At 38.9% G+C, this 21,995-nt stretch overlaps 1 protein-coding gene across 1 annotated transcript in view; it reads left to right on the plus strand.

Moving 5' to 3' along the window:
• The window catches only part of xxylt1 (xyloside xylosyltransferase 1), an 85,159-nt gene that overhangs the window by 16,061 nt on the left and 47,103 nt on the right, over positions 1 to 21,995 (plus strand). Inside the window, exon 2 of the mRNA XM_002937833.5 lies at positions 1,036 to 1,183. Within this exon, the coding sequence (XP_002937879.1) occupies positions 1,036 to 1,183 (148 nt within the window). The remainder of the gene's footprint in view (positions 1 to 1,035; positions 1,184 to 21,995) is intronic.

Consider the following 21,995-nt stretch of genomic DNA (forward strand, 5'->3'; position numbering starts at 1 on the left):
TTCCTTCAATTGACAGAACTTAAGGGGGCATTTCACCTTAAAATTAAATGTAAGTATTAAAGTTGATTATGAGATTAAAGAAATAGAAATAAACCCTTAAAATTAATATGAATAGGAATGCAATATTTCCTATACTGAACTAATTGCACCAACCAAAAGGTTCTGTATCTCTATAGTAGTAGCCTGCAGGTCCCTATCTTGGTGTGTGTTTGGAGTGTCAGTGACACGCACATGCTCGGTGTGCTCAGGGCAGCTGTTCAAAAGCTAAGCTTAGGAGTTGCAAATTATCAAGCAGAAAATGAGGTTTGTTTGTCATAGAAGCTGATGCTACCGGGCTGCAATGTACAGGTATAGGACCTGTTATCCAGAATGCTCGGGACCAAGGGTATTCTGGATAAGGGGTCTTTCCGTAATTTGGATCTCCATACCTTAATCAATAAAACATTAATTAAACCAAATAGGATTGTTTTGCATCCAATAAGGATTATTTATATATTAGTTGGGATCAATTATAAGGTACTGTTTTATTACTACAAAGAAAAAGGAAATAAGTTTTAAATTTCTGAATTATTTGATTAAAATGGAGGCTATGAGAGACGGGCTTTCCGTAATTCAGAGCTTTCTGGATAACGGGTTTCCGGATAAGGGGTCCAATACCTGTACTAATAATCTGAATTCATTACTAATCAGCCTTATATTGTGACATCTATACTCTATATACACAGTATATTGTGAGTCGGTCCCTAAGATCAGTAATTTACAGAAGCACAGAGCATGTGCAGTGAATCAGCAGAACCGAATATGGGGAGCTTCTGGGGGCATCTTTAGAGGCACAGATCTTCCCTGCCTAAGGCCCTGTGGTTGCCTTGGGCTGGTACAGAACCTCAAAACATAATGTTTAACATTTGGCCCTACTTCTTTACTTAAGCTTTTTGTAATTTTTGTGCTTGCCATTATTCCATGCTTCTAATTGTTTTTTAAGTACTACTGTATGTGATCTCTTAGTACCTAATATACATGTTATTTATACCATAGGTCATATTCCATGATGTGGGTATGCTGACAGAGAAACTCTTTCCTATAGTGGAAGCCATGCAGAAACACTTCAGTTCTGGCTCTGGGACCTATTACAGTGACTCAATCTTTTTCCTGTCTGTGGCACTTCACCAGATAATGCCTAAAGGTAAATCCCTGCAATGCTGTGGCTGCAAAAATGTCATATTATTGTGATAGAGACTTGTAAACATTGTTGATGTATCACACATCCCTGAAGCTATATTGTACTTCAGATAGAGGATGCTGTAACTGTTGTACATAACTGCTGTGTGGAGGAGGTTCTGTATGATTTCCTTTTGCAGCACTATGTAAATATACACATGCCAGTCTGACAGAGGACAAGGAACAAAGGATTTATGCCCTGGTTCTTATGATGGTAAAGTTGCACAGCCTTAACCTGCAGCCATTTTGTGACTGTGAGGCATTTTTCTTCACAGTCTTTACAACTATGGCTTTATGGGACTGTATTATCTGTAAAGGCACTGAAACACATGGCCATGCTGAGTGTTTTGCTACCTGGGCAGATGCTGGAAATCATCTCCACTTTTCTTAGTACACCAGCAAAAATCCAGTAGCATGCTGATAAATTGTCAACCAAACCTAAAACATTGCCTGTATCTGTATGCAACGGCTATATACAATCTTTCACTAGCTGACAATTTATATGTGTGCTTCTGGTAATTTGCTGATGAACTGTATACTGACCCAATGCAAGGTAGGATTCTCCCAATATTGGCACCTGACACCTTTTCAGTTTAACTCACTGTGGGTTCTGCTCCAATTCTATACGCAGCCACTTGAATCCTGTGGTGCATTTGCTGGTCAGGTAATTTTCAATAGAAAATATGCCAGTCTCTCTGAATATTCATTTTGCATAAGGACAATTTTTTAATTTCTTTTCAGCAGATCATCTTCACAGACTGTTCAGGCAGTCTTTGTGCTCAGGCAGAAAACAGCAACAGCCATAAATTTCATTTGGACTGTTAAGTCATTTGGAGACAGCGCCTAGGATTTTGTTATGCACAACACAAAGGAGTAAATATTATTTGTTATTCCAACATTTCAGTCTCCATTGCTCATGGAATAACAAGACATTCCATATATACTTTATATATATTTATATATGTGTGTGTGAGTGTGTGTGTGTAAACGTGCTGCCTAGCAAAGGCAAACAGCTTGGTCACTTTCACATGCTGAGTGCACATACAAGGCACAAGGAATGTTAAATAGATTTAACATGTTTTAAGGCAGCTGTTCTTACTTAGCACTATATGGCTTTAACCTGGATTCTTTCAGGTGATTTCAGATGTTTTAGTCACTTTTTGTAAACAGGTATTCTTTACATGTGGGAGTGTGTCTCTGGTTGCCAAGCAACATGTTTTGGCGCCAAAACTCCTCTAGAGTGTTAAAGTAGCTATAGGGGAGTGTTCTGCTTGCTTTTATTTGTGTGTGAAGCTCTGCTGACCAGTGATCTGTAAATCAGTAGATTAGTATTCCAAATGTCAAATCAAATATTACATGCTAAATAGTACATTTGTTATCCTGCTTAATGATAGCATATATGTACCTACCGTATATGCTGACTTCTCAGCTTATTTGGCCAGTTATTTGGCTCTTCAGACTTAAAAAGAAATAGTGGCAACCATCATGTCTAATTAAGCTTTCCCCTTATTTATTAAAGGCATGAAAATAATTTAGGCTTCTGTGTATTTTTAGCTAATCGGTTTTTCCATAAACTGTGTCTCTTAATCCTCGGAGTGTTTCAGGTACCAGATGTGTCCCTGCATTGGAAAGTCTTAATGGTTCCCTTTAGGTAATGCTATTTTTAATCCCCTTCCTTCTAAACTTAGAGCAAAGATTTACTTTTATTGAGTAACTACAGTGCTTTATAAAATGGAGGGATTGATCAATGCACATTTCCTGAAGCCAAGTTTTATTAGCCATTTAGTTGGTACATGTATTTTCACAGACATGTTTTTAAGTTATAGGTTCATGATGGTAAAATTGCTAAGCCACCATAGGTGGCGAACACATGCGGCATCACAACTTTTTAAAAAAGTTGCAGTGACTAATCAATGCCCCAGGCAAACAACACACGATTAGTCAGGACAACTTGTATAATTAATATGTATTTTATAATATATCAGTCATTACTGTTTTCCCATATTCTGCTTCACAACTGCATTTTGCTTGTCCTGTGTTTTTCTTTTATATTTAAAAAAAATCCAACCCTCTAGCCATTCTCTCCCACAAAACAGCTGCACCATCAACATTTAGGTACAGAGGATCCCTGGCAAAAAAGCTTACTTGCGATGTAAAAAACAGCCTTGTTCTTCAAAAATCCAAATCCTCCCTACACTAGACTAATTTCTTAGTGACAAATGAATCACTCTAAGCTCTGTCTGCCTCCCTAATATACTGCGTAGCATGGGTAGATAAGTAACACCAGGCAAGCAGCAGGGGTGTAAATGTCTATACAGAAAACCACCGTTGTTGCTGTTGACAGGTGAGCCCGGACTGTGGGGTCTGCTGTATTGTAGTCTCCCCAGACACTCTCCTACCTTTAAAGGACATGTAAACCCCACATGCAAAATTGTAATCAGTGAACAGCCTCTTTGAAATCTTTCAATACATGCCACTCTGGTTGCCCAGAGGTTAATAGTAAGGCTGCAACATCCCCTTAATCACTTAGATTTCCTTCTCCTCCTGTAACCCACATGGCCCCCTCCCTCCAGAATATGTTTTGGCTGTTGGCTTGTGGGCATGCTTAGTTGTTCTAAGCTCAGATTACTAAATACACCCCCCCCAGTCTAGCAGCCAGTGAAGAGATGGCATTGTTGGTTCCCATAGAAACTCAGCTCTAGCTGTCTGCTTCAAATTTTTTTCTCCTTTCTCTCCTGAGCTCAGCTCAAACAAGCAGAACTTTTATCAGAGGCAGTTCTGCCTGTGTGAGCCTGTATTCTTGAAGAAACGTATGCTGAATAAGGGTCTGTGTGTGTGTATATGCTGTTTGCAGATTTAAATGTAACTGATTATGTATCAGAAGGAAAATGGCCACCAGGTGAAAGCTGCTATTTGCTTTAGGAAAATGGGATGGTGCTGGCAAACGGAGGGGATATATGCAGTACAAATAATGCCATTTGGGTGGGGGAGACGTGCCCAACTGATAAACATTGTAGGCAAATGTAGGCTTTACATGTCCTTTAAAATAGTGGTGCAAGTGCCGGGCCCCCTCAGATTTTTTTTGCAGGGAGTCCCACGTGACCAAGTTACGCTACTAGCAACAAATTACATTATCCAACTTCCTAATAATTATATCCCCTAATACTACAATCTGCTTTTCCTTACTTTCACTCATCCCATTCCTGTACTTGAGCAGCTTCCCCTCAGGGTGCTTTGAGAGTCAGCCTGCTCCATACATGCCAGTTCTGAGCTGTCTATCCAGGATCTCCACCCTAAAATGGAAATTCTGTTGGAGTGGACAAGCTGTGAACCAGCCTCTTCCATCCTCTACCTCCCCTCTTAAGTATAACGAATCTTTCCCCCTCATTTATACCCCCACTTCACTAGCCCCTGCTAGTGCATGACCAGTGGGCAGTCTTTCGTCCCCTGTGTTTGCACCCCCCTCAATGCTATGAGTGGCCCACTAAGATTCCGCAGTTCAGATACTAAAAAGACCTACCTGAATCTTAGCAAACATGCAAAAATATATGCATTGAGTGGCATTAGAGAACCCACTGAAACTCATTCTTAAGAACAGTAACACCAAAAAATTAAAGTGTCTCAAAGTAATTAATATACTATGTGCTATTGTCCTGCATTGGTAAAAGCTGGGTGTTTCTTTAGAAACCCTACTATATTTTATATAAACAAAGCTGCTGTGTAGCCATGGGGGTAGCTATTCAAATGGAAAAAAATAAGAAAAGACACACGTTATATATACTACTTGTTTTATACAATAATTTTCAACAATGCAGTACAACAGTACATTATATATTAATTACTTTAAAAATGTTTTTAAAAACAACTTTTAGTGCTCTTTAACCACCACCCGTGGATTCCTCCCTTTTTAAATATAGTCATATATTACTTTATTTAGTTTTTATTATATTATTATTATAAAGTTTGTTTGTATTCTCTATGACATGGTGACAGGAACATTGCTACGTCACTGTGCTTCTAAAATATATATATATATATATATATAAGATTTACAAAAACTACTAATATTGATAATAAAGCGCTATTCTTCTAGACAGATGTCTGTTGGTTATTCATGCTGGTGAGTTCTTGTTATGAAGTTCAAGATCACCAGTTTTCTTGGATGATCCACAAGAATTCAGTGTGATGCTCTTCAGGACAGGCCAGTGTCAGGGTACAACTGGGTTCAGGGGATGACTTAAGAATATCCATCTGTAACAAAAGGCAGTGGTCCTTAGTGGCAAAAAAGACTAAGTCCTAGGCAAAGAAGGAGCTTGTACATAATATGGAAGCACAGTGACATAGCAAACACTGCTGTAGAAAGGTCACACTCAATTATGTGAGTACTTCAAGTTCTCCTGAAAAGCTTATTCCCTGTGTTCTCACACACTATTATGACATTATTTCCAATTCCCTTTTCTGAGCTGGCACCCAGGGACTTGAGCATGTGCAGGTGTTTCTATGCCTGGACTGTGCATGTCTCAGTCTTCAGTGTGAGTAGCAGCAAGTACTGTGACTGTAACCAAGATAGCAGGATCTAGGTGCCTACCAATTTCTTTTAGTCCTTCCTTTATCTAACAGTTGACATTTAAATCATTATAGCATTTCAGGGGGGCAACTTTCTTTAAAAGTCTTCTATGAGCATTCACTTTCTGACTCTTCTTCCTCTTTATTACCTGCTGTTCCTGGATAACAAAAAACTTAATTAGAATTATTATTACTAACACATATCTATTAATTGCCATTATATTCCACAGTGTTGTACAGTAACCGGGTGAATACACTGAACAAGCATATTACATGTAATGAAACGATAACCAATACAAGAGGTAATTAGGGCCCTGCTCAGTAGAGCTTATAATTCATTCCTACTTGTAAATAATGCAATATAATATATCATTTTATTAGGTATTTACCTTCTTCAGCTTGGATCAATTCATCTTTCCCACTAAAAAAAATACAAAAATCATTGTGAGAAAACTGTGAAGAAAAGTGCTACAAATAAGTAGATAAATGAAATACATACGCAGTTGAACGGGAAGTGCATAAAGCAAAGCAGCATGGTCCCAAAATCAGTAGCAGACATACGCTGCCCAAAACTGAACCAAAGATGATCAGGTTTATTTTCTTTTCTGAAGAGAAATAAGATGAGAAAGCATTAAAGCACCAGCACAGTAAGTAGTGCAGGAAATAAAAGAGATGTTAGTGGGTTACAGTGTTTAGAGCATAATATAAAAATGGGCTTACCTCTGTCTGTAGGCATTTTTGGAGTGGTGTCATCACCAGATTCATCTGGAAATTAAAGAGGAAAAAATATTTTATTAGAGAAATTTGTTTATGGCATCTTTTAAGGTTTTTGAAAAGGCATTTAATGAAAATAGGACAAGTTTAAAATTTACCATCCAGGCTTCTGCTGTTTTGAGATTTGTCCTCTTCATCATATTCTTTTATTGGTATATTGTCAGCCTCCTTATCTGTAATATTTGTTTCTGCAAGAAATAAAAAAAGAACACCTCAAGCATATTTGCATGCGTGGCTAGCAGGGGTTTGTGGCCTATAACTAATTTAAATGGAATGAATACACCAATGTGTAAGAAATATGCTTACCTTCATACTGAGTTATGATTGGAGGGGATAACGTGGTACTGGAAATTTCTATGGGAATAAAGAAAAAAAATACAAATCCAGAATACCTTAGCAACCATATAATAGATTAACGCAGAAAATTCCTAAACAAAATAAATAAGTAACATTTAAATCTTACCATCCACTGGTTTAGCATTAGCAGTAGCAACCTCAGCATAATCATCACCACCATAATCTAAAAACATATTCTCTGTATCTGTAAAAAGAAAAAAAAACAGATGGTCACGCAAGCTAGGAATCCTGTGTTTGTGTTGCTGGTAAAATAAACCCAATATATATATATATATATATATATATATATATATATATATATATATATATATATATATATATAGTTCCAGTACTGGAAGCACACCACATACAGAGTGGTAATTGCCCGGGTGCTTATGCAGAAAAATACAAATATAAGAGCAATACAGGCCAGCACTCACGGGTCTTTGAGAAATAATATATCAAAATAAAAATTAAACAACAAAATGTTGTTTAATTTTTATTTTGATATATTATTTCTCAAAGACCCGTGAGTGCTGGCCTGTATTGCTCTTATATATATATATATATATATATATATATACATATACATGATGTAAACTCTCACTGGGTGCCAGACTGGAGCGACTTTCAGGAGGTCGTGATGTCACAGTCACGTGACCAGAATGTGGGCGGGGACAGTTTGAAGTCACTTAGGGGCCTGTCCAGCGCCTGTACCTGCTAGGGAAAAGCCCGCCTCCTCACAGTGCCATATGAGAAACGGGGAGAGGAGTTGAGGTGAAGGTTGTAGTAATAGGGGGCATGGACGGTGCAGATGTGTACAGATAGAGGGGCTGCGAGTGAAGCTGCGCTTACGGAACTGGGGTGGGTGTGAGGGTCGTACCGAGCGGCTACAGGAGCTACAGAAAGGGCTTCAGGGAGCGGCCGGTGTGATGCGTCCAGTTGTGCAGCCGGAGGCGGGGCACCCTTTCATTTGTTTGGGATTTGGGGGGGAGGCATGGGAGTGTGTATGTGTAGGAATGCTTGGTGTGGGAAGGCTCTCTCTTAGCGGGGAAAATGGATAGGAGCAGCGATAGTGCTGCACGTGTACATGTAGACAGAGGGCAACTGGAGTAGAACAGTATATAGTGTTGCACATATGTAATATAACTAATAATATCCCGGAATCGCCTCTAAAATTACAGTCCTGTGTTTGGACTCACTGGCCAGTTCCAACCTGTATGGAAACAACATCGGTGCGGGAAACATTCACAGGAGACAGTGGTTTATTTTATGAGGGTTGAGCAGCTGCACTCAAACCCAACATAACCCTGTGCCATGTAAGCGCCTATGGACCCTCCTCAGACAGCTGCCGCTGGACTGTCTGCCGGCCGTAGATGGCGCTGCTATCAGGTGGCGCTGCCTCTGACGTCACGAGTGGGAAGTGCCGGGGAGATGCTGCAGCCGGCAAGTCAGAAGTCCGACTAAGGTTTTTTTTGCTACTTTTCCAGGGGGGGGGCAAGTGCCCCCTCTTGCCCCCTTCTGTGGACGCCCATGCATGTTGGGTTGAAAAAATGTGAAGTCACGTTGGCCCCGCCCACTTTTTCTAACCTTGGACCACACTTATATAGTAAAACCACTGTGCAAAGTTTTAATAGTGTCTGAATGGTAGCAATTTAAATTTCCCCACTGAAAGTCAATGAGTGACATCTGATTGGTGGCTCCACCCACTTTTTCTAACCTGGAACTGCAGTTACCCAGTGACTAAAGTTTGGGAACCCTAGGATTAATAGTTACAGAACGGCAGCAGTTTAAATTTAAACCAATAAAAGTCAATAGGTGAATTGTGATAAACAGTGGGCACCCTGGCATAAATAGTGTGAGAATGGCAGCATTTTACATTTAAATCAATAAAAATCAATGGATGGAATCTGATTGGCTGTTAGTGGCCCAACCCACTTTTCCTATTTTTGAACTGCAGTCCCCCAGTGACCAACTGTGCAAAGTTTGGAAACTTTGGCAAAAAACTTGTGAGACTGACAGCATTTTACACATCACCATTGAAAGTAAATAGGTGAAATGTGATTGGCTGTTGGTGTCTCCACCCACTTTTTTCTAACTTTGAACAGCAAATACCCAGTGAGTAACTCTGGAAAGTTTAAGAACTCTGGAATTAATGCTTAAATAATTTCATCAGTTAAATATAAACTAATGAAATTTAATGGGTGGAAATGGATTGGCTGTTGGTGGCTCCGCCCACTTGTACTAACCCTGAATATGTAGTCAGCCAGTGACTGACTGTGCAAAGCTTGGGAACCCTGACATAAATAGTTTTAGAAAGGCAGCATTTTAAATTTAAACCAAAAAAATTCAATAGGTGAAGTCTGATTGGCTGTTGGTGGCTCCACCCACTTTTTAAAACCTAAAAATGCAGTCCCCTAGCGACCCTGGTGTTAATACTGTGAGAATGGCATCAGGTTGAATTTCCCCATTGAAAACCAATAGTTAAAATCTGATTGGCTGCTGGTGGCTCCACCCACTCTTCCCAACTCTGAACCCAGTTACCTGGTGACTAGCTCTGCAAAGTTTGGGGACCTTAGTATTAATATTTAAAGAATGGGACCAGTTTAAATTTAAACATATGAAGTTTATAGCTGAAATCTGATTGGCTGTTGTTGGTCCCACCCACTTTTCTAAACTTGGAACATAGTCACCCAGTGACAAACTGTGCAAAGTTTGGGGACCCTGACATTAAACATGTGAAAATGGCAGCAGTTAAAATTTCCCCACTGAAAACAATGAAAGATATGTGATTGGCTTTTGGCGGCCCCGCCCACTTTTCCTAACCTTGAGTACGTAGTCACGCAGTGACTGAAGTTTGGAAACCCTGGCAACAAACCAATAAAAATCAATAGGTGAAATCTGATTGGTTGTTGGTGGCTCTGCCCACTTTTCAAAAGTAAAACTGCAGTCCTCTAGTGACCAACTGTGAAACATTTGGGGCCCTGGGGTTAATACTGTGGGAATGAAAGCAGGTTAAATTTCCCCATTGAAAGTCAATAGGTAATTTCTGATTGGCTGTTAGTGGCTCCACCCACTATTTCTTATCTGAAGAGTTTGGGGAGCCTGGTGTTATTACTGTGAGAATGGCAGCAGGTTGGATTTCCACCAAGTCAATAGGTAAAATCTGATTGGTTGTTCACAGCTCTGCCCACTTTTGGGCATCCAACAATCATCATATTTTCATTCAGGCTGAGCCCATGACTATGTGATTCAAGTTTGGGGAGTGAAGCCTCAAAGCTGTAAGATTGGCAGCAGTTTCAATTTCCCCATAAAAGTCAATGGGTAAAATTTGATTGGCTGTTGTTGTCCCCTCCCACTTTGCAGTTTTTCAAAAAAAACTTGAATGTGTAGTCACCCAATGACTGACTGCAAAGTTTGGGAACTCTGGCATCAAACCAATAAAAATCAATAGGTGAAATTTGATTGGCTGCTGGTGGCACCGCCCACTTTTAAAAACTAAAACTGCAGTCCCCTAGTGACCAAGTGTAAAAAGTTTGCGGACCCTGGTGTTAATAATGTGAGAATGGCAGCAAGTTGAATTTCTGCCAAATCAATAGGTAAAATCTGATTGGCTGTTTACAGCTCCACCCACTTTTGGGCATCCAGCAATCATCATATTTTCATTCAGGCTGAGCCTATGGCTATGTGATTCAAGTTTGGGGAGTGCAGCCTCAAAGCTGTAAGATTGGCAGCAGTTTCAGTTTCCCCATTAAAGTCAATGGGTGAAATTTGATTGGCTGTTGTTGGCCCCAAACGCTTTGGGGTCATCCAACAAATGTCGCTGTTTCATTTGGGGTGAGCCCATGATTATGTTATTCAAGTTTGGGGGGTGTAGCTTCAAAGCTGTAAGTGCAGCAGCAGTTTGAAAATCTTCCCTGTCAAAAACAATGGGAAAATTGGGGGGTTCACAAAAAGACGGGGGGCGGGATCGCTTAGAAAAGCACAAGCAACCTGCTCCCCTATAGGGCGAAGAAGTATGGAACATTTGGGTGTTGTACCCCTAAAACTGTAGGAGGAGTAGTGTTTAGAAACTGGGAGGCGCTAAGAATAAGAAGAAGCCAAAGTGGAAGAACAGTATGTTGGGGTTTTCAACCCAATATAACTACCTGAGCCACTGCAAAAATGTATGGTTTGCAAAGCTTTAAAGGAAACCAAGGCAGGAATAGGGAATCGAGTATTAACCATAAACAGATTCTCAGCAGAAAGTGGGGTAAAACAGGAAAATAGCATTAAAACTCATAATGATAAAATGGTTACCTTCAGCTGCACATAGGTAGATTGATAAAATTAATATTAAGAAAAAAATAATGAAACAGGGTTTCATGTGTGTCTTCATGACTAGTTTGTTTGCAAATGAGTAAACATCTGAATAGCTCAGCTTGATATCAGTCATGTGATGTCATAAATCATTGTGACACGGATAGAGTGGCAGCAGAATGCAGTCCATTGTGATGTCATAAAGCTGCAAGGTTAGTGACAAGCTTATTCCTACAAGGCAATGCAATCCTTATAGAGTACCACACTGGTATTTCCATGCCTTTCCCAGTGTTCCTAGTGCTATTGCCACGCATGCATGCACAATAGAGCAACATGGAAACAATTCTAGTGTTTTTGAGCATGTGTCTGCAAAGCCCAGGCTGCCAATCATGGGAAGGTAAAGCCTAGGTTTTTCCTAACAGAAGCACCAGCCTGGGGATCAAACCTATTAATTCTATTCCCTTGGGGTACCTAATGTTTGAGCACCTCCCCAGTGAATAGGGGTTTCTTTGTATTTTAATATTATAATGACAATAAAAACACAGTGGAAAAATCAATGGTAAGATAATTTGATAATATCAGAGGCACATGAAATTTCATCAGAAAGTGGAAAAATGAAAAACAAATAAAGAAAATAAAAATATTCAACCACTGTGACAGTTACTGACCAATCCCAGCAGCACAATGCAGTAAATGTGAACATCCGTTATGATGTCATCAATTAGCAAGTTTATTGACTATCTGATTCCTATAAAGCAATGCAGCCCTTGCACATATTATTCAATACAGATGGGTAACTAACCAAATGAAACTGAGAGGTAAAGAAATAACAGCCTGCCTTAATATGACAATGAGAGTAAAACACATAAAGAAAGAAACAGAAAAAGCAACTACCTGAGCCACTGCAAAAATGGGATGGTTTGCAAAGCTTCAAAGGAAACCAAGGCAGGAATAGGGAATTTCTTATTACATATAAGCATCTACATGTGATTCCCATAGGAATAAAAGGATGGTGATCCCAACAGGCTTTCTAAAAGGCTTCATATGTCCTAATAAAAGTAAATTTTTTTAAAAAATTTTTATTACTTTGCAGCTGTTGTGATTTTTTGACCTTTTAGATTTTGTTTTTTTTGTTATTTACATGGTGATCCCAGTTTTTTTTTTATTGCTTGCCTCTGAACCTGGAAAATGCTTGAGTGAGAGAACACTTGGAATCACCTGCCATCACTGTTCCCTCTAAGCTGTGCACTCGTGTAGATGCAAAGCGTTTTGAGCCCAGTGCACACAATAAATTGTGGTGTTCACAAGAATTTTAGGGAACAGTACCTGCCATACACTTGCCAATAAAATCTGCCAATTCACCCAGTCAGCAACTTATTGGCCCATCTGTGGGGCCTGCCCAACTGATATTTGGCAGAAATTCAAACTGGTATCTATTGTGCAGGTTAGAAAATCTGATCAAATAGGACTGAATTGTGGTCTGATGTAGACCTTCTCAGGGCCCACAGTATAATCTGATCATTGGCTCTGGGTGTTGTTGGCCTAATGGGGTAAAAATCATACACATGTAATGAAATGTTGGATTGTGCAAATCTTGTTGCTCAAATTAAAGTCTAAAGCTATATTTGAATAAATCAACTACCAACTAGACTTAGGTTGACATACGGGTAACCATGTTAATTGCCTATAGCTAGGGGATCAGAAATGCATGGAACATGGCACGCTAAATTAATAATTATACAGTTCCAAGCATGAGGAAGCACTATTTATGATTTCTAGCAGAAGTAACCTGCATAGCCAGACTTGAGGTTTATTTGTTTTGCTAACAAAGGTGGCAGTTAGGCTTTACATTTTTTTACATAATTTAATCCAAAATACAAACACAATGAAAGGTGAAGTAACTGGGGCTGCTAAGATGTTAGGTTCCCCGCCCCACCCCCCCCAGTAACTTCAGTTTTTTCTGTAGGCAAGTGCTCCTTTTAGATAAAAAATGCACTGATTTGCGGTAATAACTAACAGTGCGCCTCCATCTCACCTTATTCCCAGGCATCCCAGGTTTGTGCAGTAGAGTAAAAGTCTCCTATCTTATTGTTAGGAGATGAATTATGTTGGGTTGAAAACCCCAACATCCTGTTCTTCGACGTTGGCTTATTCTTCCGCTTCTCCTTCTTAGCGCCCCCCATTTTCTAAACGCTACTCCTCCTACAGTTTTAGAGGTACAACACCCAACTCTCCACACTCTCTTCTGCAATCCTGCCCCCCGTCTTTTTGTGGCATTGCTCCGAACACCCCGAATGAAACAGCGACATTTGTTTGATGACCCCCAAAGTGGGAGGGGCCAACAACAGCCAATCAAATTTTTTAATGGGGAAACTGAAACTGCTGCCAATCTTACAGCTTTGAGGCTACACTCCCCAAACTTGAATCACACAGTCATGGGCTCAGCCTGAATGAAAATATGATGATTGTTGGATGCCCAAAAGTGGGCGGAGCTGTGAACAGCCAATCAGATTGTACCTATTGATTTGGTGGAAATTCAACCTGCTGCCATTCTCACAGTATTAACACCAGGGTCCCCAAACTTTTCATACTTGGTCACTAGGGGACTGCAGTTTTAGTTTTTAAAAGTGGGCGGAGCTACTAGCAGCCAATCAAATTTCACCTATTGATTTTTATTGGTTTGATGCCAGAGTTCCCAAACTTTGCAGTCAGTCATTGGGTGACTACATATTCAAGTTTTTTTTTTTTTTTTAAATGCAAAGTGGGAGGGGCCAACAACAGCCAATCAAATTTTACCTATTGACTTTTAATGGGGAAATTCAACCTGCTGCCATTCTCACAAAAGTAACACCAGGGTCCCCAAACTTTTCAGTTGGTCACTAGAGGACTACAGTTTTAGTTTTGAAAAAGTGGGCGGAGCCACCAACAGCCAATCAGATTTCACCTATTGAATTTTATTGGTTAGGTGTCAGGGTTCCAAAACTTTCAGATTTCACCTATAGACTTCATATGTTTAAATTTAAACTGCTGCCATTCTATAAATATTAATACTAAGGTCCCCAAACTTTGCAGAGCTAGTCACCAGATAACTGTGGTTCAGAGTTGGAAAAAGTGGGTGGAGCCACCAGCAGCCAATCAGATTTTAACTGTTGGTTTTCAATAGGGAAATTCAACCTGTTAGCAGAGTATCTGGGTAATCTGGAGTAACAGTAACAGTCAGGACTCTTACCAATCAGGATGATGCTGCAAGCATGGCTGATACTTTATTCACCTTACAACACGAAGGAAACAGGAACATAACATCACATCCTGGAGAATCTTCCCAGAATGCATAGGTTTATAAAAGCTTTATAAACACAAAACAGTATGTATACTGACACCTACTGGCCAGCTAAAAGCTGGTTAGCTTTTGTTGCTAACTGACAGTGTACAAACACTAGTCTAACACAACCTGCTGCCATTCTCACAGTATTAACACCAGGGTCACTAGGGGACTGCATTTTTAGGTTTTAAAAAAGTGGGTGGAGCCACCAACAGCCAATCAGACTTAACCTATTGAATTATTTTTGGTTTAAATTTAAAATGCTGCCTTTCTCACACTATTTATATTAGGGTCCCAAAACTTTGCACAGTCAGTAACTGGCTGACCACATATTCAGGGTTAGAACAAGTGAGCGGAGCCATGAACAGCCAACCCATTTCCACCCATTAAATTTCATTGGTTTATATTTAACTGATGCCATTATTTAAGTATTAATTCTAGAGTTGTGAAACTTTCCAGAGTTACTCACTGGGTATTTTCCATTCAAAATTAGACAAAAGTGGGCGGAGACACCAACAGCCGTAAAATGCTGGTAACCACCAATCACAATTTACCTATTGACTTTTATTGGTTTAAATTTAAACTGCTGCCGTTCTTTAATTATTAATCCTAGGGAAATATGCAGTTAAAGGGGCAGTGCATAAAACACAGCAGCATAGTCCAAAAATCAGCAGCAGACATACGCTGCCCAAAACTGAACCAAAGATGATCAGGTTTATTTTCTTTTCTAAAGAGAAATAAGATGAGAAAGCATTGAACAAATCCCTCATAAACCAAAGTACCAGCACGAAAAATAAAAAGGGATGCAACCTAATAAAAGTGGGTTAGTGTTTGGAGCATAATATAAAAATGGGCTTACCTCTACTTTCTGCAGCATCTGGTGATGACACCACTCCAGAAATGCCTACAGACAAACAGGAAAAAAAATACTTTCTTTTAGAAATTTGTTCATGGTGCCTTTTAAGGTGTTTTAAAAGGTTTTTCAGTTTTCATGAAAATAAGTTTGAATTTTACCATCCAGGCTTCTGCTGTTTTGAGATTCATCCTCGTCATAGTTCTCTTCGTCTTTATTTACTGGTATATTGTCCAGCTCCTCTTTCTCATCTTCCTTATCTGTAATGGTATTTGTTTTTGCATTTAATAAAAAAAGAAAACTTCAAGCATATTTGAGTAGTGCGTGGCTAGCAGGGGTTTGTGGCCTATAAGTTATTTTATAAAATAAGGAATGCGACAATATGTAAGAAATATTTTTGCCTTCATACTGAGTTATGATTGGAGGGGATAAAGTGGTATTAGAAATTTATTAGGAAGGTCTTATCTGCGCCCAATTTGGCAACCACCAATATACCATGGCCTGATCTGATCAGTGGCCATAGGGCAAACATTTGGATCATACACTAGGGCCTACAGAGGTGCATCAGATGAGGCCTTTATTATCATTGCACCAATAGGATTTTCAAACCTGCCTGACTGATATCTTGTTCGATTTTCTTCCCACGGTGACAGTGCTGTTAATGACCTTTGCCCAGGGGCAGTGATCCGTCAGTACACACAGATGGCAATAAAAATACGAATAAATTATTATAATGACCCATCAATAAACAGGCTCCAGTGATCAGCTGGAATGCTACAGAAAACATGATTTGGCATTAGAAAGAAGAACTGACAAAAAACAGAAAAGAAATACACATTTATTACACATATTTGAAATGTATCACATTTTATCATGGTGGCTTAAACTCAGGTTAGTGGAATTCCCATGATAAATCACTGGCAGCCAAATGTACTCAGTATATGTAACACAGCAAAACCAGACAAGCAGAGGGAAAGAGACAGAGCAAAATGGTCAATGGCAATCCATCCTCACTGACATCATTTTCTTCCAGGGTTTTTGGCCTGATTACACACATTATTTCCAATTGCCTGGGCCCTGTGACTAAGCAAACAACATATTTTATTTGAAGCAAATGTGAAACTGAGGTAATAGTGATACTACAGTGAAAATGATTGCTGTCAGTATGGCAGGGAAAGAGGCTTTTTCCAGCATATTATTAACATTGAATTTAATGAGCACAAAAAATATTCTGATTCTAACTCACTGAATAATGGCTATTACTTAAAAGGCAACTAAAGATGGTGAATATAAGCTCTATGCCTTGTGCCCTTAGGCAGAAACCATCCTGGTGCATTTTTAAGAATGATGTGAATTTGTCTACAGTTCTCTGCTTCTTCTTCTGCCATTTATTATAATCACATAATAAATAGCAGGCCCTTAACTTTAACTCTTTTACTGCCAGCCATATGGGGGGACTTTTAGTTTACCCAGGAAAACAATCTTTAGTTTTTTTCAGGACAACCTAAGCTTTCAAAATATGGTAGAATTTTTGTGTAATTCCAATTCTGTAACAAGACATAGTCTTCTAAATGTCTAAAAATGAAAAAAAAAAATCTAATACACCATAATATAAACCCACATACTAGAAACAAAAATTATTTTATGCACGAAAATACAACTGATTTGGAAAGTCCCATGTCTCCTAAATGTGCCAATACCAAATATATGTAGTGTTGGAGATTTCTCACTTGTATAGGTGAAAAACTCCCAGCAGTAAACTACCAAATTTCCAAAGCACTGCTCCAGAAAGCTGCATACTTTAGATTTCAAGGCCAAAAATTCAGAAGGTTTAATCCAGAAAATTGTACATTTTTGGAAAGAACAGATTCTTCCAGTCTATAGTATCTTATCTTCTACAGGTCATAAAGTAACCAAATAAAACACCCTAAATATGAACACCAGGGGTCCACTGAACAGTTTGATGCCCAATATGTATAGGTTTACCTAAGTATGTGGCATGTAGGGGCCCCAATGTGAACATACCCCCATATGATCTATCATTTCAGCTTCTGCAAAATCAACACATTTACATCATTATATGTGGGATAAAGCTAATAGAAAGTATGCTTACCCCAGAAAGTCATTTTTTTTTTGGAAAGTACACATTCCCCCGAATCTAATATGGGTACCCGTGTCTTTCTACTCTGAAGTACCAAGCTGTAAAGCATTCCTAAAGTTAGTAATTTTGATAACATTTCCAAAAATCCCCTCAAAGCTTCCAGTTTGCAGCATCTTATCAACCAAGTATCATTAGGTAAAACACCCTGAATTTGAACACCAGGGGTCCACTGAACAGTTTGATGCCCAATATGTATAGGTTTACTTAAGTATGTGCCATGTAGGGGCCCCAATGGGAACATACCCCCATATGATCTATCATTTCTGTCATTTCAGCTCCAGCAAAATCAACACATTTACATCATTATATGTGGGATAAAGCTAGTAAAAAGTACGCTCACCCCAGAAAGTCATACATTTTTGGAAAGTACACATTCCCCCGAATCTATAATGGGTACATGTGTCTTTCTACTCCAAAGCCGCAGAGCTTTTCTAAGTTTGCAGATTTTGATGACATTTCCAAAAATTCCCTCAAAGCTTCCACTTTGCAGCGTCTTATCTCTCACATAGAGTTAGGTACCAAGATAAAACAAATTTGAATGCCAGGGGTCCACTGAACAGTTTGATGCCCAATATGTATAAATTTACCTAAATATGTGGCATGTAGGGGCCCCAATGGGAACATACCCCCATATGATCTGTCATTTCAGCTTCTGCAAAATCACACATTTACATCCTTTATGTGGGACAACGCTACAAAAAAAGTACACTCAGCCATATATTTTTGGAAAGTACACATTCCCCCGAATCTATAATGGGTACACATTTCTTTTTACTCCAAAGTACCAAGCTGTAAAGCTTTTCTAAGTTTGCAGATTTTTATGACATTTCAGAAAATCACAATTTCTTGATAAAAATCAGATAAAGGCAAATCACCCCAAATAGGAACACCTAAGGTCTACTTAACAGTTTGATGCCCAATATGCATAGATATACCAAAGTCTGTGGTATGTACTGACCCCAAAATGAAAATAGCGCATATGGATTTCTCGCCTGCCAACTCAGCTTTTGCATACAGAGCCCCCTGTCAGCGAATTATGTGCCATAACACCCCCTAACTATACAGAAAAACCCAGAAAACCATATAGTTTTGGAAAGTACACATTCTGACAAAACCAACATGGTTAAAGAGTCCTTTCTACACCAAAGTACCAATCTGCAAAGCTTTCCTAAAATTAGTGGTTTTTATAACATTTCAGAAAATCGCCTAAAAAAGTTGCAATTTGCCGCATTTATCTCACACAATTTCTTGCGTACAAAGGCAAATCACTCCAAATAGGAACACCTAAGGTCTACTGAGCAGTTTGATGCCCAATATGCATAGATATACCAAAGTCTGTGGTGTGTACTGACCCCAAAATGAAAATAGCGCATATGGATTTCTCGCCTGTCAACTCAGCTTTTGCATACAGAGCCCCCTGTCAGCATATTATGTGCCGTAACACCCCCTAACTATACAGAGACAACCAGAAAACCATATAGTTTTGGAAAGTACACATTCTGATGAATTCAAAATAGGTAAAGTTATTTTTGTACACCAAAGTTACACATGGCAAAGCTATGCTAAAAACAGATTAGGAATACTTATGCAGGGATAAAAATGCAATAAAACCACAAAAATTGTGCAAATCAGTGAAACAACAAAATAAGTCACACAACAGTGTAATTAGGGGTCAGAATATCTGATCCAATAGTCATGCTGTCAAAATAAACAGTTTTTAGGGAAAATAAACTAAAAAGTGGAAAAATGAAAAAAAACAAGTGTTTGTGTGGCAGTGTGTATATTAGTGTAAATAAGTGTATATAAGTGTGCAAAATGAAAAAAAAAACAAAAAAAAATGCTAAATTGTGTGCTGTAAGTGTGTGTAATTGCAAAAACACCCACCTTACCTGTCCTGGAGCAGGGATGGCAGTCCTGGTCCTCCTGCTGCAGTCCTCATCAGTGGACGGTGGCGCTGGGGGGAAGCAGGAAGCGGGGATCTGCTGCTTGGAGGTCGGTCCTGCAACAATCACGTCGCAGGACCGACATGACAGGCCCCCTGGCTGTTTGCCCAGGGGGCTGTCATCGCTAAAATCTCTCTGCAGAAGCGGCATATGAGACACGTTGTTGGCAGTTAAAGCCACGGTTATAATCTGTGTTGTTATACATTTCTTAAATTCTTTGAAGGGCCTGCAGCTGTCTTGTGACTACTACTATCTGTATATATTTATATCTACATCCCTTTATTGCCATTTAGAAATGGCTTGTGTTCTACTTGTTCTAAAGCTCTAAATAGATGTCACTTGCACTGTTTCCATGATTTTAATACTCAGTGTCCCAAATAGTTTATCAAGGCTTTTCCACATTGATAGCAAGCACTCATGGAAAGAGTAGGCACATCCTTCTAGGGCAGGGACCCTGAATGTTTTTTTACATGTGAGCAATATTTCAATAAAAAAAAGCCGGGGAGCAACACAAGCACAAAAACATCCCTAGTAGGTGACCACTAAGGATTGATAAATTAGTAGCCCAATGTGAACTGGCAGTCTACTAAAGGCTCTGTTTAGCAGTACACATGGTCTTTATGCCTCCAAAACTTGCCTCCTAGTCAGAAACTCAAAAATTGGTACTAACTTTGAGGCCACTGGAAACAACATTAAAGGGGTTGGGTAGCAACATATTGCTCACGAGCCACTGGTTGGGGATCACTATTCTAGGGTCTCTTTAGTAAACGTGGAAAAAAAAGAAAGTTGGCCTAGTTCCCACTAGGATGGGGGAGGGCACCATCAGCCCTTTAAACAAGGTTCTCCAACCTGGACCTAACTGCATACCTTTATCATACAAAGTACAATATTCCTTAATCATCATCATCTTCGCAAGAACTTTCAAATCCCTAAGTGCCCTTTATCTTTACAACAGCTACAGCATGGTGCCTATGCCACTGCAAACAATTAGCCCTGGATTAGAACATCCTGCTTTATTTATACTTGCATATATAGTTTGGTAGTAGTTGAGGCTGATAAAAAAAAAAACACATTTCAGACTTGCAGGCCAGAGGTAATGCATTCTGATAATATACAGACACTACAGAAAATACAGACACAAACCACTATGGATGAATGGAATGGCCTATAAGAGCAAAGAAAATAGTAAGCAACATAAATTTCTAAAAATATTTTTAAAAAAACAAAACAAACTTTAGATATCCATTTATTTGGCATGTTAATCCTGACTTTTATCTTAATACTATCATGGTTTAAGATGATTTGCACAGTTTCTTATCTCAACAACTCTGCTAATTATTTCCAGATTTGTCACAACAGTATTAGTCTGTTGGAATATGGTAGAATTTATATACAGTACCACTTCTCTTTAATTCTTTTCTTGGTGAATAAGTTGTTTGTGTACATGACAAAGTAATTAATAATATTAAGATCTGTTGAGCATGCAGCGGTGTTAAGAAGTCTATCATTTAGAAGCAACCCACCTCCTAAAAGGCATAAAAAATGAACTCGGTCTTTAAGTAGATTTGCTTTTCATCTTGTAAATCAGTCAAATATTAAAGGGGAAGTAAAGTCCAAAATTCAGAATACATTTTCCAATTCTACTCACTAAAATGAGCATATTACTGTACTAATTAGAAAATAATTACCATTGAGCCAGTGAATGCAATCTTTTCATCAGCTTTCTTATTTCTCTCTTACTACTTCTAGGCTGCCCTGCCTTCAGGGGCAGCCAACACCGCTCGGATCGTCAGACAAATGTTGAGATTTCCCCACTGTTCTACTATTTAATACAAATCAGTACAAATGACATACAAATTAAAGTTAATTTGAAGTGCAAGAAAATACATGAATCACTACTTAAAATACATTGTTTCTCTTTTAATAATCCACATATTTAACTTTAACCAACCTTTAAACCAGAAGGCAATAGTTGCAAAGTTTTGCTGTTTTAGCATCACCAGAAGATCTAACCTTTGGCCAGGGTGCCTTTAAAGGGGACCTGTCACCCTAAGAAATAACTCCAACTTATTTTCTATATTCTTAGTTAAGCAAAATAAACTTTACTTACTCTATATAAATAAAATAAATCTTGTTTCCTTCCGTCTTGGAATTACGCAATCACAGCAAGCAGGCAGCAGCCATTTTGTGGACACTGTTATGAAGGCAAGCTTTGTATCATGCCAAAATCTTTTTTCTGTGCCAGAATGGGGGACCAGGTGCCCATGCACTCGTTACTCAATTAGATGATGAGGAGGGAGGGGGAAACTGAGATGTGCAGTGACATCTAGGTAGTGCTGAATGGAAAGCTAAAGTTATTGTCTGCCCCTTCCTCTATGCCTAAGGCATAGAGGTGGGGCAAGCAATATATGATTGACAGCTGGGATTTTTAAATTCCTTTATAATGGGTTTGGATGTGCTAATATAAAAAATAATTTGTGTTTCATGTTTAATTTGAAAAGGACTTTTATTATACAACTTTTT

The sequence above is a fragment of the Xenopus tropicalis genome, chromosome 5, assembly GCF_000004195.4.
Source record: "Xenopus tropicalis strain Nigerian chromosome 5, UCB_Xtro_10.0, whole genome shotgun sequence".
NCBI classification, from domain to species: domain Eukaryota; kingdom Metazoa; phylum Chordata; class Amphibia; order Anura; family Pipidae; genus Xenopus; species Xenopus tropicalis.